The sequence below is a fragment of the Aotus nancymaae genome, unplaced genomic scaffold (assembly GCF_030222135.1).
Source record: "Aotus nancymaae isolate 86718 unplaced genomic scaffold, 86718_ANA_hifiasm-v0.15.2.pri h1tg000040l, whole genome shotgun sequence".
In the NCBI taxonomy this organism is placed as follows: domain Eukaryota; kingdom Metazoa; phylum Chordata; class Mammalia; order Primates; family Aotidae; genus Aotus; species Aotus nancymaae.
In genome coordinates this window covers 41096584-41114373 of record NW_026988454.1, presented here as the reverse complement: position 1 = coordinate 41114373, position 17790 = coordinate 41096584, and the positions used below count along the sequence as shown (strand labels likewise).

Below are 17790 nucleotides of genomic sequence, written 5' to 3'. Positions count from 1 at the left end.
ACTGGTTGCCTTTAAGCTTAGGTTTGTGGCTCAATGCCATTATGCAAACTGAGATTGTCATAATAATGCTAATTTACCTTGTATTTCCCCTTTTTAAGCTGTGTATCTGTTACTTGTTAAATTTGTGCAGCAATACAAGTACTAACAGCATAAAGCTGACCCAGCATTTTAAGATGATAGCAAAAGACTACAGAGCAGACAAAAATTGAACTTAATAATGGACTACAGGTCTAGCTGGAGAGCCACTCTTTTGAAACCTTTCTGTTGTTCAAATCTGGCTAAATGGATTTTGACACTCACTCGTAGTAGTCATTTACTCCCTCCAAAGTGGGACCAGACCAATAACCCAAGATAAGTCCACCCTAGCACCATGGGACAATCAAAACCTCACTACAGGATGATTTATCAGAAATGCTTTTAGACAAAAGTCTTGATTAAGATTGAGAAATATAAAAGTTGTTGACATCAAAATGGACTCATTCATATATTTTAAAAATGACAAATTGAGTTGAGTGGCTCATACATGTAATCCCAGTGACTTGGAAAGCTGAGATAGGAGGATCGCTTGAGGCCGGGAGTTCAAGACCAGCCTAGGCAACATAGTGATACTCTGTCATTAAAACAATATGAGAACCTCAGGTGATCTGCCTGCCTTAGCCTCCCAAAGTGCTGTGATTACAGGCGTGAGCCACTGTGTATGGCCAAAAAGCATTCTTAACAGAGGGAATAGTTAGTGTAAACACCTGATGGGTGAGTGAGTGTGTTGTGTTGTATGTACTTGAAGTCCATCTGAAAGATATTATCTTAGTGTGCTTGAAATGATGTAACAGAACACCATAGATTGGGGGACTTACTGTCTAAGCTAATTTTCTCTTGCTATTACAGAATACATCACATTGGTTAATCTTTAAGAAATGAACTTTATTTTTCACAATTCTGGAGGCCAGGAAGTTAAAGGTGAAGGGGCTGCAACTGGTGAGGGCATTCTTGCCACTGGAGGCTTTCGGTAAATTCCTGAGATGGTGCACAATATCACATGGTGAGGAGGCTGAGCATGCTAATGTGCTAGCTCAGGACTTTCTTCCTCATCTTATAAAGCCACAGTTCCCTCCCATAATATCCCATTAATCCATTAACCCATGGATGGATTAAATCATTCATAAGGGCATAATCCTCGGGACCCAATCACCTCCTGAAGGCCTCACCTCTAAATATTGCCACATTACAGATTAAGTTTCAGTGTGAGTTTTAAAGGGAACATTCAAACTACAGCACTTATAAACAGCAGAAATTTGTTTTCACAGTTCTGACAGATGGGAAGTCTGAGATCACGGTGCCAGCAAAGTCAGGTTCTAGTGAGGGCCCTCTTTTGGATTTCATAGATGGTGTGCCTTCTAGCTATGTTCCCACCTGGTGGAAAAGGGAATGCAGCTCCGTGGGACCTCTTTTATAAGGGCATTAATCCCATTTATGGGGGTTCTGCACTCATGACATAATCATTTCCCAAAGGCCTCACATCCTAATATCATCACATTGATGATTAGATTTCAACATATGAATTTTGGGGGGACACAAACATCTGAAGCATTGACGATATTAAGGAGACTAACACAGCTGGTGGAGAATGAGTTGCTCAATTGTGGAAGATAGGTAAGTTAATTATATATTTGTAAGTGCATGTGCATTTGCAGGGGCACATAAGGCCTCAGGTCATTATAGGGACTTTGTTTTTTGATTTTAAGGGAGATGGGGAAATGACTAGTGAGATCTGAGGTGACATAATCTCAATTTAATCTAGCTGTTCTGTTAAGAAAGAATAGAAACAGATTGAGACACTTTCAGGAGGATGTTGCAATAAGCCATGTGAATGATGGTGTCTAGTCCAAGTGCGGTAGCAGCGGAAGTGGTGAGATGTGATCAGATACTGCAAGTAGAACTGACAGGATTTGCTGAAAGATTTAACGTGGAGTTAGATAAAGAGAGGGGCTAAGGACAGTTCCAAAATTTTGGCTTGAGTAATTGGAAGGTTGGAAGTGCCAGCAGATAAGATAGGTAAGAGAGTGGGAGAAACATGTTTGGGGCGCAAGGACAGATCAAGACCTAATTTTAGACATAGTGTTAAGATGACTTTTAGAATTCTAGTCCATCACAGAAATGGATATACATGCCTGAAGTTTAGGGGAGAATCAGCTGGAGATGTAAATTTGGCATTTAAAGCCATAATACTGGACAAGATCACATGGGGTGTGAGTGTAGATAGAGGAGAAATCTCAGGATGTGGTCATGGAGTACTCTAAGATTTAGAGATCAAAGAGAAAAGGAAGAACCAAAAAAGGAGACTGAGATGTTATCAAGTACAAAGAAAAACAAAAGAGAATCATATCCAATTTAAGATATTGTTTCATGGAAGGAGAAATCATGAAAGTCAACAAATACTTCTGGTTGGACAAATAAGCTGAAGCCTGAAAATTGGCCATAGGATTTGCAAGTATGATGCTATTGATCATGTTGACCAAAACAATTTGGTGAAGAGATAGGTATAAAAGTCTGATTGTACTGGCTTCAACAGACAACGAGAGGACAGTTATTTGGAGACACTGAATTTAGCCAACCGTTTCTAGTTTTGTTTTGTTTTGTAGAAGGACAAAAGCAAAAGGTCAGATTAAGAGAGGGTTTTCAAAAGATTGGAGATATTATAAGCTCTGTGGGTGCTGATGGCAAAAAATTGGCAAAAAAGAAAAATTCATGAAGCAGAGGAGCAAGTAAAATTGCACAGAAATGTCCTTAAGAAAGGGAAGGGGCTTGAACTCAGGCACAAGTGGAGTAGTTGGCATTTCATCCATGGGAGCAGGTAGTGTTTGATGGGTAGATGGGGTAGTGAAAGCATACAGAAAGTCTCTATGAATTTTTTTTTTTAATTTTATTTTGTTGATGAAGCAATGTCATCACTGGAGATTGAGAATGGGGTTAGAAAGAAAAGAAGAACTTTGCCAGGTTTGCAAGAGGATAAAAGAGAATGACTAGAAAGTTGTGGAGAAATACAAGGGAGTATTATAATGACCAATGCACAATGCACTACAGGAGGGAAGATAAGGCATAGAGTGGGGTGGCAGGGTTAGGGATGTGGTGAGAGGAACCAAAAAGATAGGAGAGTAGTCCCAGCAGCATCGAAGAATTGTTGGAGAAAGTAAGTTCAAAAATAGAAGATGCGGTTAAAGAAAGACAACTAAATTGAAAATATGAAAAGGTAAGGTATTTAGTAATGACACTGCCTAGTGTATGACCACAGGCATGAATAACTCAAGGATGTAGGAAATGATTGGCAGAGAGGAGGTCTTAGAAATGAGAGGCCAGATAGTAGAAGGATCATTTGTGTGGGTGACATCACAATAATATAATATTGAGATCTCAATAGAGATAGTATTAGAGATAATTATAATTAAAATCAAAAGTTAGTCCAGAGACTAGCAAATGCCAATGTCTCCTGAGTTGTCAGAATTGCAAATTTTTGAGTCCTCCCTAGATCTAGTGAAGGAGAAACTCTGGGAGCGGGGCCCTGCAAACAGCAGTTTAACAAGTTTCCCAGGTGATTTTGATGCTCATAAAGGTGATAACTATTAATACCTCTATGGTAGCACAGATGATAGAGAAATTAACAGCTTGAAGAAGTAACAAAAAGTTCAGTGAGTTAGCATTTAAACTACAACTGAAAGTTATTGCTAGGTTAAGTGAGAGGAATCTTAAAATTAAAGGGAGCAGCATTTGTAAAGAAAAGCTAGAATCATGAAAAGCCCTAAGGTAAGATCAAATAAAATCACGCGGAAGTGTAAAATTGTTAACTGTTAGTATTTGAAAATCATGCCTTTCTTGCTAGGAAGGCATTGCATTGGTTTTTTAGGAATCCTGATAAAACATCACAAACTTCTGTTCATTGGGACAGTATAGAGTGAGTGCTTGAAAACTGCCTTTGCTTTACAATCTATTTCTCCACAACTTCCAATCAACTCTAGGGAACCTAGGAGAAATAATTCCACAGAGCAAAAGTTATAATACAGAAAGCGATGCAAGGAGGATGCAGACTCTTAATGACGTCAGGTATTCCCGGGACCCGCCCACCGTGGGCGTTTTTCACGTACATTCAGGCGCCTCCGGGGCGGGGCTTGCGCAGGGTTAACGTCACTACTGAGCGCCGGGCGCCTTCCGTTGGCGGCGGATTCGAACGTTTGGACCGCGGTTTCTGGGTCTGAAGAAGCGTCAGAGGGACCGGATTGTTTTCCCTGAGCTTGTGTGCGGTGCAGGGAACACCTCGGAAGCTGAGGCAGCTGGTACCTGACAGAGAGGATGGCGCTGTCGACCACAGTCTCCCAAAGGAAGCAGATAAAGCGGAAGGCTCCCCGTGGCTTTCTAAAGCGAGTCTTCAAGCGACAGAAGCCTCAACTTCGTTTGGAGAAAAGTGGTGATTTACTGGTGAGATTCCATCCCTTCTTGGGCTGGGAATGGGGCATGGGGAAGTAAGGGCAATAACCTCTAGCCTTTTTTTTTTTCTGCCCCGAGCCAATCAATAGCGCCGATCAATAACTCTTTCAGGCCCATATTTAAGGCAGTTCCAACAATGACAAGTTACGTATACCCCACCCTGGCATGTCAGTTCGTATTCCCGGCGCTCAATTGTCCCAGGCCCCGCCGAAATGTAAATATCTGGATCTTTTTAAAGGGAGGCTCTTAGTTACATGAGCTTAGCGTACAGTTGCTGCTTACAGTTTTTAAATATTGCTGTTTGGGAACACAGTCTGGCACTGTGATTAATGTACTTGCAAAGGGTATGAAAGATACACTCTTTAAAAAATAGATTTTGGAATTCAGTCTGGGTCATTTTTATTTAGCTGTTGTAAAAGGCATTGCTCACATGCCTTTTAAGCGCCTCCCTACTTGCCTTCCTCCCTCTCTCCTCTTTCCTCCCATGCCTTCTTCCCTCTCCTCTTTTTACACATTTAACGAAACATATTGCCCTATTTCCTCTAGGTTATGGTGCTTACTAAAAGACCCTGATGCGAAAGTTTATTTGTAGGAAGAATGCTCTCAACTGTTAATTCATTTTCCTAGACAAATACTAGAACACCTTGTCAGTTTCTAAGCTAGACTACTAAAGCCTTATTATTTGACTTATAATACCTGAAGCCTAATGTTCTCCTAATTAGACGTCCCAGCCAAACCACTGTATAATAATGTTTCTGTCTTGAAATAAATTCAGTTTTTGTGTTGAATGCCTGGAACACATATTCCTCTGGCACAATGAACACTATTTCTGTAGGTTTAAACCACAGGAGGCATGTTTGTTACCTTGTCACAAGAACTCTTTGAGTAAAGGAACCATTATAAATGGACACATAATTTCCAGAACATCAAGGTACTCGATTGTGGATAACAGGAGCATACTTCACGGATAGTCTTGGGAATGCATCATCCTAACTGTTCTTAAACGACATTGGTTTTTTTACCTTCTCTTTTCTCTTTTGCTTCCTAGAGTTCTCCACTGGCACCCAATCTGTTGCTTCCTTTTTGCTAAACTACTCTAGAATTATCTCCACTTTTCCCCTTATTTGTTCTCTGAAGCCAAAACAGAACAAAAACACATTTTCCCCCAGAAAAGTATTACTTCTATCCTCTGCCCTTCTTTTTGTTCCTTTCTTAAATCCTGTAAGAAAAGGCAATACAGGCTGTCTTGTGCCCCACCCCAATTAACTACCCTATGCTGCTGATAGAGGTGGCACAAATGAATGGAATTAAAATGAAATTCACTTGCAAAACATTTTTAGGTAGTTTATTATGGAGCTTTCACTGGGGTTTCTAAATGGAGGGAGAGGAAATGTACATATCAAAGATATCCAAGAGACTACCAGCTGGTGCAAATGGCTTAGAAATTTCTCTAGTCAGCATCCTCCCACATCTACCCCTTTCTGCCCCAAACTACCCATGGACAGAGGGACTCCATCATGCGGTGGGATCCAGGTGGCATGAGTAAGTGGGTGAGTTGAAATTTCAAGCGGTTGTGTTGATGGGGGATAGAATGTTCTTTGGTTACCAGCTTTTCCCAGGTAGTATGCGCTTCATCTTTGGCTTTCATTAAACAGTTCCCCTTCACTGTCTTGTATATGGCATGCATTACCTTGGTTTCTTTATAGTTTTCTGCTCACGGTTGACACTTCATAATCTTACATAGCAGGCAGGCATCCCACATCATCCACAAAGTTTTTTTTATAGTTAAGGAAGTTCGTTTTGATCTTTTTTTTTTTTTTCTGAACTTGGTCATCCCTGAGAGTATACATTATATAATTGAGCTGTTGGATTGTTGTCTAGGAGTTTCATATGTTGATGTCTCCTAGTGTGGTATGCAGCTTCTTGAGGAGAATGAATATCTTCTCTTCTGTCTCCCATTATCTTTAACACAAAATTAATCTACTTTTATGCTGCCTTTTATACATGATATTTCTACTGCTTGAAGATGTCTTCACTCCACTCTACTTGGCAACCTACAATTTTTTCAAAATCCAGTTCAAATGTTACTTCAGTGAAGCGTTCCTTAATATCCTTAGAAAGGATCAGTCTTATCTTCTTCTCCATTATCTGGTGTCACACATTTGCCTTTTTCCTTATGGGTTCAATTCTCCCACTAGTCTGGGAATTTGAACTGGGAAATTTTTGTATTCCTAGTGTTTAGCATAATAGCTTCAACATTCTGAGTGTAAAATTAATTTTGGAAATGCATGGTAACTATATGTGGATTGATATCATTTCTAGCATTTTACTTATAATTTCATTGTGTTATTTTATTCTTCAGTGGCATTTTGTTATTTTGTTTGTGTTATGCCTTATTCTATTGTTTAGCCCCAGGGAGGGTACTAGGGAAAGAGTTAACATCTGTTAAAGGAATACTATGCAAATATCTGAGTGCTTATAGTTCATGTAAAATTCAAAAGTGCTATGACAAAGGGAGGAAGAAGTCAGGCTGGCCCAGTCTTTCTGTCAACTGAGACTGTTAAGTGAATATTTATTTATAAATTTTCTTTTGGTTTATTTTTCAAGCAAGTGGATTTTTAAAAGTAAATTATTGATGGAATAGCTTATCTTTTTCAAGTTTGAATGCCTAACTAAATACCCTAAAACTAACTTTTGTTCTGACCATTTTAATATAAGCCTTAGCAGCACATGGGAGTAGCACCACTCAATTAACTGTTTTATCATATAGATATAGGTTGCTTGAAAAAAATTTTGTGAGATCTGAAAAAGTAATACTAATTTGTCTCAGTATCTGTATTAGGGTTTGCTAGAGGGACAGAACTAATAGGATAGATGTATATATGAAGGGGAGTTTATTAAGGAGTATTGACTCACACAGTCACAAAGTGATGTCCCGCAATAGGCCATCCGCAAGCTGAGGAGCAAGGAAGCCAGTCCCAGTCCCAAAACCTCAAAAGCAGGGAAGCTGATAATGCAGTCTTCAGTCTGTGGTTGAAGGCCCTAGATCCCCTGGCAAATTACCAGTATAAGTCCAAGAGTACAAAACCTGAAGAACTTGGAGTCCAATGTTCAAGGGCTGGAAGCATCCAGCACGAGAGAAAGATGAAGGCTGGAAGACTCAGCAAGTCAAATACTTCCACGTTCTGCCTGCTTTATTCTAGCCCTGCTGGCAGCTGATTAGATGGTACCCACCTAGATCGAGGGTGGGTCTGCCCAGCCCACTGACTCAACTGTTATTTTCCTTTGGCAGCACCCTCACAGACACACCCAGGAACAATATTTTGCATTATTCAATCCAGTCAAGTTGACACTCAATATTAACCATCACAACATCCATGGCTCATGACCACGAAGAGGAAAGGATGTTCCACCTAGGTTAATGAATTAAGTCTTAAGACAGTGTAGTTTAATTGGGGCTGATTTAAAAAAAATTTTTTTTGGCCTTTTTTGGGAGATGTGGTGGGGTCTTCATGCAGTAATAATTATTAGCTATCTACTACATATTGAGCAATGTGTTAAAGACACTGTTGTCCTTTAACAGTGTTGAAAAGGCTAGGCATAATTCTTGTCCTTATGGTACATTGAGGAAGACAGTTAAGTCAGAAATTACAGCATGATACAGTCTATGCAGTGATAGGAAGTTCAGAGTGCTGTGGATCAAAATAACCTTACATATTGGGGAAATTTGGACTTTTTGAGAAGTCCGTAAACAAGTAGGATGCTTAGAGCAAGGTTGCATTTGAATTCTCAAAGAAGTTCAAAAGGCCTAGTGTAGAACTGGAAGCTGAGAATGGTGAGGGATGAAACTGGAACCCCAGTCAAGTGGGATTTAGTGTTAAGGAATTTGGAATTTATCCTGAGGGTATCTGGAAGCTGTTTACCTTTAGAAATAGAAAGTATAGATTAACAAATGAAATCGTGCCATATTATGGGGTGTTTTTGCTACCAAATGAAATGGGCTATCACTGAAAGTTTAAAAAATAATTGACACAGTATAATGTGAATAATTGGAATTAGGATGTTTTACCTCAGAGTTCTTGTGAGAATTCAAAGAAGACAGTGCATCAAAAATGTACCAAAAGAATATCCACCTTTCATAGATTCTTCATTTTGTTTAAATTCCCAAGCCTCTGTTTTCTCCACATATCACTAGAATGTTATTAAACACCTATATAACAATCTATTAAAGATTTCTGCAGTATATACAGCATTAAAACATCACATTACTAGTTATTTAACATTTAGTGAACTGTGGGAGAAGAGAGTGTGCAGTACACAAGATAGTGAATATTAAGTTCTGTGTATAAATTGTTTTTCTAACTGCAAAGATCACTTGCTATGATGTAAATAACAAAATACATCATGTTAAAGATACTGTCTAATTGGATCTAAGTTAGTAGTGCCCTCAGGCACCTGGCAGAAGCAAAGGATGGGGAAGATATATGCAATAATATAAATAAGAGTACTACATATCCTGGAGTGGGGATTGAGATAAGACTTTAGCTCACTTCACATTTTCTTTTGCTTGGATTACATGTACCTTAACTTTTTTTTCCAAGGAATGTGCTTGTAGGTTAAGACTTTTGTTGCTTTGGATGGTGATTTTGAGTAAAATACTTTACAAGATGTTATTGTATATGATATATCAGAGCTTGTTTTTGTATATATATGTATATATATATAAAAAATATCAGATAATGTTGATATATATATATTATCTGATGATGAATATGTATGTTTTGCTTATATGTAGAGCTTGTTTCTGTAAGAATGTACAGGAAAGTGTCAGCTATGGTTGACTGGGGGACGAGATGGGGAATAGACTTACTTTTGATAGTCTACCCTTTTGTAAACTTTTTCGTTTTATATTCCTATTTTAAAATAATTATAGACTTAAAAGAGGGTGCAAAAATAGTACACAGTTCCCATGTATCCTTCACCCAGCTTTCCACAATGCTGGCATCTTACATAACTATAGTTTTTTTTTATAGACTTTTTAATTTTTGAGTCTGTTTAAATTATCTATTTTAAATAAGTTTTTAAAAGAGTCTTGAAGATTCTTAATAGTAAGTATGGTTATTTTGTGATAGTTGTTGGATAACAAATAACTTGGCCTTTCTACATACACTTTTTAATTAAGCAAACTTAAACAATTTTGACTAGGAGTGTGTTTTTAAATAAATATTCAAATTAAATATATCTGTTTAAAAATCTTTGACCTCAGATTGTAGAATGATAGCCTAAAATGTAATTTTTGATGTGTTTTAATTTACAATTTTCTGGAAATTTTAAATTATGTTATAAATTCAAATCTATTTGTATCAGAAGCAGGAATATTTGTTACTGAGTGAATCTTACATAAGTTTGATATATAATGATGCTTTACAAAAAATGCTATTGTTTGTGGTCTTTGGTCTGCCCTACATAGCTTGTTTCATGTATTGCAATGACCTCGTCTCTTTGCAGGGAATCTAAGATGGACTTACATTAGACTGAATTCTATGTAGGTCTAAATAGAAGAGTTAATTAATTTAATCACAATAGTAAATAGTGCAAGAATAAATTTTGAGATAATTATTTTCTAAAAGTCATTATTTCAGTGCATCAGTATTTAAAAATCCACTTGGATTTTCTGTTTTAAAGGTCCATCTGAGCTGTTTACTGTTTGTTCATCGATTAGCAGAAGAGTCCAGGACAAATGCTTGTGAAAATAAATGTGGAGTCATTAACAAGGAGCATGTACTGGCCGCAGCAAAGGTAAAATCCACATTTCTTTTCTTGAGGAAGAATTACACTTCAAAAATACCAGTCAGTTCATCACTTCTCCTGATTTGTATACCTTACTCAGCTTTGTTGATTGAGTTGATGTTTTGCCTTTTATGAGTTAATGATTTTAATTATGGAGTTAGATTTCCTCCATGTGTATATCACTGATTTCCAATGGTAATATTAATGGCCACTGCTTTAGAGGAAACGTTCATGTTTCTACAGATTGCTAATCTGTAGGCTGAGAAGATATATCACCTTGAAATTTATCAAAACTTACTTTCTTCTTGAGCATTTGAAATTATCCTAATTACCCCATTGTATTAGTCCATTTTCACACTGCTGTAAAGGAATACCCGAGTTCGAGTTTTTTATAAAGGAAAGAGAACTCACTCACTATCAGGGGAATGGGATGGGGAAAACCGCCCTCATGATCCAGTCATCTCCTTTCCTCGGCATGAAGGGATTAACTTGAGATGAGATTTGGGTGAGGACACAAAGCGAAACCATATCACTAATTATTTGATTTCTTATGACTTTGTTTTGAAATTTGAGTGATTTATGGGTGAAGTCTCTTATATAAGTAGAGATGATTGCTTCTTACTGTTGTTTTTATGTAATGTTAAGAATATGTTGCCTATGACACAGTTTTCCAGATATGTTCCTGAAAATGTTATTTTCAAATAATGTTGATAGAGGCCTTACCTCAAATGCTTTTGTGGCCAAATAAGTGTAGATAACATAGCATGCTATATTTCCTTGATTAGTCACAATATTATTGTAGAACTTGTTTCTATAAGCTTATGTAAGAAACTGGCAACCACAGTTGACTGGAGATGATAGAGGAGAGAAACTTATTTTTGACAGTCTACCTCTTTGTAGACTTTTTTGTTTTAAATGTATTTTGAAATAAGGTACAAAAATAGTTCAGAGTTCTCATGCACCTTGTATCCAGTTTCTCACAATCCTAACATCTTATATAACTATACTTATGTAAAGTTATGAAAGGCTATGAGAGAAATATAGCAGTAAGGAAACTTGTTGAATTCTGTTTAGTATTTTGTAACTTTATTTGAGTATATAATATACTCAGCATTTTGTAAATTCATTTGAGTATTCAAACTTTCTTTCGAAGTACTTATGATATTGTTTTGTAGAACAGAGAAGTACTAGCCTAGATACAGATTTATTTGATGACCTTTTGGAAGCCTAGAAATGTGCATGTCTTAGCGTTTTCTAGGGGCTTTAAATTATCTTGCAATTATAAACATTCCAACAAATTTCTAGGCTATTAAAGTCAATGTAAATATTTTTCTGCAGGAAAAACAAAGCTTAAGATATTGAAGAATATACATGTATGCTTTAAATTTAGGATTTTTATTAATAAACTGTAGGTTTATTTACTTAAAATAGTAGATACTTTAAAAAAAAAAAAAAACCGGATCTTCTGACTAATGCTGTCAGTCTTTTTACAACTAAAATCTCCTTTTATTTGTTTCACAGACTATATATTTTGAAAATAGTCTACTTAACAAACTGTTCAGCGTAAGATAGCCCGTTTTGGTCTCAAATGATTATAATTCCAGTCCAAATATAATAGATTTAATGTTGCAGTGGATTTGTACTACTTTATAGTCATGAAATGTCTGACTTAGAAGACTTTGAGTTTTAGAATGTTCTTAATTGATATTGTTTAACTCCTAATTTAGATAACTATATTGTCTAAAAATTTCAAGTTTGAAACCATTTATCTGGATACTTTTGGCTTACAATCGAAGAAATTAACATATAGAGGTAACTAATAAAGCCAGGTTTTTAGAATCTAGGCATGTTTCATATTCATTGAGATAAGGCTATTTTAGAGAAATCTAAGACAAAAGATTCCTTAATCACCTTCCAAATTGGGTTTTATAAATTCAGTCTTGCATATTATGTACCCAGGACTATTTAACTTTTTATTAAGGAATGATGTTTTATTTTTCATAGGTATAATATGAGTCTTATTTTTTTTCCTTCTTACAGGTAATTCTAAAGAAGAGCCGAGGTTAGAAGTCAAAGAACATATTCTTGAAAGTTATTATGATGCATTCTTTTGGGTGGTAACAGGTCATAAAGACATTTTTTTTTACACATCAATTACTATGGGATTATTAAATTTTGGCTAGAAGAGATGGGTGTGTTTGTTTTTTTTTTTTTGGTGGCATGAAATATCTCAAGTAAATGCATAGGACTACTTAACCCTTTTATAGGAATTACTATTTTTATTTTAAGTGCCCTCTAGGTCAGTTTGCTTTCGTTTCATTGCTGTTGCAAATATTTTATGTATCAAAAATGAAATCTTACTATATTAAATACTTTGAAAAGATATACTTCTTAGAATTAAGTTTATATATATTTAGATTTAACCACAGTTTATGGAATTTAATCTCTGAAGAAAGACAAATGCAGTCACATCTAGGTGCACTTTCAATATTTTAACTTTTAATGTCTTTGCAAAGCAATGCAGTCTACTTTTACATTATGCCAATAGTAATATTATAATTTCTCAACTGTAAACATCAGGTAGATTTTTGAAAACTTGTCTCCCTCGCAACACCAGAATAATAGACATTATGGAGCAAATGACTTATTTTCTTCAAGTCTTATGGATTTAATAATTTTCCCCCTAAATAAAATAATTTAGAAGTTTATTGTGTATCATCAAATAGTCGTTGTTTTTAACTCTTTATTTAGAAATAATTATATATTTCAACATGTAGTTGTAAAGATAGTACAGAGAAGTCCCATGTATGGTACACCTAGTTCCCCAAATGGTTACATCTTACATAATTACTGTATAATATCAAAACCAGGAATTTCATATAGGTACAATGTACACGTGGTTCTGTTGCCATTTTATGGTGTAGGTTTGTTTAACCACTACTATAATCAGAAATGTTTCATTACCAAAAAGGTCTCCTTGTGCTATCTTTTTACAATGATTTCTAGTTTAACATGTGTCCTACCCTGAGCACTGTGCATAAACCCTAGCAACCATGAACTATTCTCTGTCTCTATAATTTTGCCATTTTGAGAATGTCATGTGAATGGAATCATATAAGAAGTGACCTTTGGGCGTTGGATTTTTTTCATGTATCAGTAGTTTGTTCCTTTTTATTACTGAGTAGTTTTCTGTAGTATGGAAGTACCACAGTTTGTATAACTGTTCATTTATTGAGGGGCATTTTGGTTACTTACAGTTTTGGTTATTACAAATAAAATTGGTGTGAATAGTCATCTGCAGGATTTTATATGGACATAAATTTTAATTTCTCTGGGAGAAATGCCTGGGAGTTTTATTCTGAGTTCATGGTAAGTATAGGCCTAGTATGTATGTATGTATGCATTAATTTATTTATTTTAAGAGACCAAATATTGCTCTGTCACCTAATTTGGAGTGTAGTGGTGTGATCATAGCTCATTGCAGCCTCAAACTCCTGGGCTCAAGTTAGCCTCCTGCTTTAGCTTCCTGAGTAGCAGGGATTACAGGTGCAAGTTGCCATGCTCAGTTGTCTCAGGTTTAGTTTTTTAAACAGAAATGGCCAACTGATCTTCCAGGGTGGCTGTACCATTTTACATTTCCATTAGCAATGTCTGAGAAATCTTAATATTCTCACAAATATTTGGTAATGTTACTATTTTTTAGTTTAGTTGTTATGATGAGAATATATAGCATTGTGGTTTTAATTTGCATTTTCCTATGGCTCATGTCTTAGTTTAGGCTGCTATAATGAAATACCATGCACTGGATAGCTTATAGATAATATACTTTTTTTCTCACAGTTTTGGTGGACCAGAACTCAGATCATGGTGCCAGCATGGTCAGGTTCTGGTGAGGGTCCTCTTCTGAGTTGCAGATTGCTAACTTCTCGTTCTATCCCCACATGGAGGAAAGAGCTCCAGAGAGCTCTCTGCCCTCTTTTAAAGGACATTAATCTCATTTATGAGGACTTTATTCTCATGACCTAATTACCTTCCAAAGGCCCTATCTCCTAATACTATCACACTGGTGATTAGATTTCGACTTATGAATTTTGGGGGACACAAACATTTAGTCCATAATAGCTGATGATGAACATATTCTCATATGCTTATTTGCCATCTGTGTGTTGTACATTTTTATACTTTAGTGACATCAAACGGAAAGAATGCCTGTGTGGTCAATCTTGAACAGAAAGCCTCATGGATTCATATGTCAGCACAATATAGTAATATATATAAATATATGTTACCATGTTAGTAATTTTTTTAAAGTATTAATATGAAAAAATTTAAATCTTTTACTTGAGTTGCCAAAATGGCAAAAGAGTGATTGCTACTCCAGAGGCTACTTTTTATTTGTATCAGCTACATTGAAGCATGGCACTTCTGATTGGATTTAGTGAGGGATAGAATTTTGAGATACTCCAATTGTCACCAGTAAAACAACTATTTACATTGTTTTCTTGAGAAATTATCTCTAATCCATGTTACCTGTATTTCCTTTTTGAAGAAATCTACCTTATTGAGACTTGGTGTTTCCTGTGTGGTTTTACTTAGGATTGCTTTGGCTGTTTGTGTTCTTTTTTGGTTCCACATGAAATTTTTCTAATTCTGTGAAAGATGACGTTGTTGTACAGGAATAGCATAGAATCTGTAAATTACTTTGGGGAGTATGGCCATTTTTATAACATTGATTCTTCCATGAGCATGGAACACTTTTCCATTTTATTTGTGTTGTGTCTGATTTCTTTCAGCAGTATTTCATAGTTCTTCTTATAGAGATCTTTCACCTTCTTGGTTAGTTGTATTCCTAGGTATTTCTATTGTTTTGTGGCTACTGTAAATGGGATTGTCTTCTTCCTTGACTTTCAGTTTGAATGCTATTGGTGTATAGAATTGCTATTGAATTTTGTACATTGATTTTGTATCCTGAAACTTTGCTAAATTTGTTTATCACTTGTAAGAGTCTTTTGATGGAGTCTTTAGGGGTTTTAAGATATAGAATCATATTGTTAGTGAAGATAGATTGTCTTTTCCTATTTGAATGCCTTTTCTTTCTTTTTCTTTTCCAAATTGCTCTGGTCAGGACTTCCAGTACTATGTTAACTGGTAGTGGTTAGAGTGGGCATTTGGGCATTCTTGTTCCGGTTCTCCAGCTTCTGTCCAGTCAGTATGATGTTGGCTGTGGGTTTATCACAGATAACTATTTTTATTTTGAGGCATGCTCCTTTGATGACTAGTCTGTTAAGAGTTTTTATCATGAAGAGATGTTGGATTTTATTGAAAGCTTTTTCTGCATCCATTGAGATAATCATATGGTTTTTGCTTTTCATTCTGTTTGTGTAGTAAATCACATTATTGATTTACATATATTGAGTTAGTGTTGCATCCCAGGAATAAAGCCTCCTTGATCGTGGTGTATTAACTTTTTGATGTGCTGCTGGATTTGGTTTGCTAGTATTTTGTTAAGGATTTTTGTATCTGTTCATCAGGGATAGTGGCCTGAAGTTTTCTTTTTTCATTGTGTCTTGAATCAGAAATATAAAGAAAAACCCACCAGGTGGATTCACAGGCAAATTCTTCCAGATGTACAATTTCATTAAGTTCTTCTCTTATTTTAGTTATTTCTTCTGCTTGCTTGGGGTTGGTTTCTACTTACTTTTTTTTTTTTTTTTCCGTTTTTTTCCTAGTTCCTCTAGGTGCAAAGTTAGATAGTTAATTTGAGACCTTTCTAAGTTCTTGATGAAGGTGTTTAGCACAGCAAAATATCCTGCATTCCAGAGATTTTGGTAAGTTATATCCCTATTTTCATTAATTTCAAAGAATTTTTTGATTTCTGCCATAAATTTGCTGTTTACCAAGGAGTTATTCAGGAAAACATTGTTAAGGTATTTGTGTAATTTTGAAAGATCTTGATATCGTTTTCTATTTTTGTTTCACTGTACTCTGAGAGTATACTTGATATGATTTCCTTTTTTTAAAAAAATTTATTGAGACTTTATGACAGCATGTGGTCAGTCATAGAATATGTTCTGGGTGCAGATGAGAAGAACGTATATGCTGTGATTTTTGGGTAGATTATTCTGTAGATGTCTGTTAGGTCAAATCAGTCAATTGTTGCATTTAAGTTCAAAATTTCTTTGTTAGTTTTCTGCCCCAGTGATCTGTCTGATGTTGTCAGTGAGGTGTTGAAGTCTCCCACTATTACTGTGTGTCTAAGTCTTTTCCTAGGTCAAGAACTTGTTTTATGAATCTGGGTGCTCTAATGTTGGGTGATTATATAATTAGGAGAGTTACATTTTATTGTTGAATTGTTCTCTTTATCATTATGTAATGTTCATTTTTGTCCTTCTTAATAGTTGGCAGTTGAAATTCTGTTGTATCTGATATAAGAATAGCAACTGCCCCTTTTTTTTTTTCTTTACATTTGCATGATAGATCTTTCTTTATCCCTTTACTTTGAGCCTGTGGGTAGTTATTTGTGAGATGGGCCTCTTGAAGATAGCAGATAATTGGGTCTTGTCGTTTTATCTGGATTACAACTCTATTCCTTTAAGTGGGATGTTTAGCCCATTTACGTTAGGCCTAGTAAATTGGGTTCGTTTCTGCATGCTTTCAGAGGGTCTTGACTCTGTACGGGATCTTTATTTGTGGATTAATTTGTGGATTAATACTAGTATTGGTGTGTGAAATTTGAATCCTATCATTGTGTTAGCTGGTTGTTAGGTAGACTTGATTGTGTAGTTGCTTTACAGTGTCTGTGGGCTTTGTGCTTAAGTTTGATTCTGTGGTAGCAAAACATGTTTCAGTTTCATGTTTAGCACTCTCTTAAAGACATCTTTATAAGGCTGGTCTACTTGTAACAAATTCCCTCAGTGTTTGCTCGACTGGGAAGGATTTTATTTTTCCTTCACTTATGAAGTATAGTTTGGCACAATACTAAATTCTTGGTTGGAATTTCTTTACTTCAAGGATGCTGAAAATAGGTTCTCAATGTCTTCTGGCTTGTAAGATTTCTGCTGAGAGGTCCACTGCTAGCTTGATGGGATTCCTTTTTTATGTAGCCTGGCCTTTCTCTCTAGGTGTGTTTATGATTTTTTTTCTTTCTCATTGACCTTGAGAATCTGATGACTATATTATGCCTTAGGGATGGTTGTTTTGTATAGTACCTAGCTGGGGTTCTCAGTATTCTTGAATTTGCATACCAATGTCTCTAAGTAGATTAAGGAAATTTGTCGTATGTGACCTCAAATATATTTTCCATGGTACTTATTGTCTCTCCTTCTCTCTCAGGAATGTCATTGACTTGACTTGTAAGTTTGCTATCTTTACATAATCCCATATTCCTCAGAGATTTTGTTCATTAAAAAAATTTTTTTTACTCTTGTTTGAATTGATTTGAAGAACTGGTCTTCAAGCTGTGGGTTTGTTTGCTTTTCCAACTTGGTCTAATCTGCTGCTACTACTTTCTATTGCATTATGAAA

At 35.9% G+C, this 17790-nt stretch overlaps 1 protein-coding gene across 3 annotated transcripts in view; it reads left to right on the top strand.

Annotated features, from left to right (window-relative positions):
* Positions 1–4188: 4188 nt before the first annotated feature.
* CENPW (centromere protein W) overlaps positions 4189–17790 on the top strand; it is a 369844-nt gene continuing 356242 nt past the window's right edge. Inside the window, exons 1-3 of one of the 3 annotated variants that reach the window (XM_012475730.2) lie at positions 4189–4467; positions 10162–10275; positions 12307–12455. In XM_012475730.2, the coding sequence (XP_012331153.1) occupies positions 4342–4467; positions 10162–10275; positions 12307–12333 (267 nt within the window). In that variant the 5' untranslated portion in view covers positions 4189–4341 and the 3' untranslated portion in view covers positions 12334–12455. Of the gene's footprint in view, positions 4468–10161; positions 10280–12306; positions 12456–17790 lie in introns of those variants that run through there. The other 2 variants (XR_001111253.3, XM_012475732.3) reach the window with 2 other exon arrangements.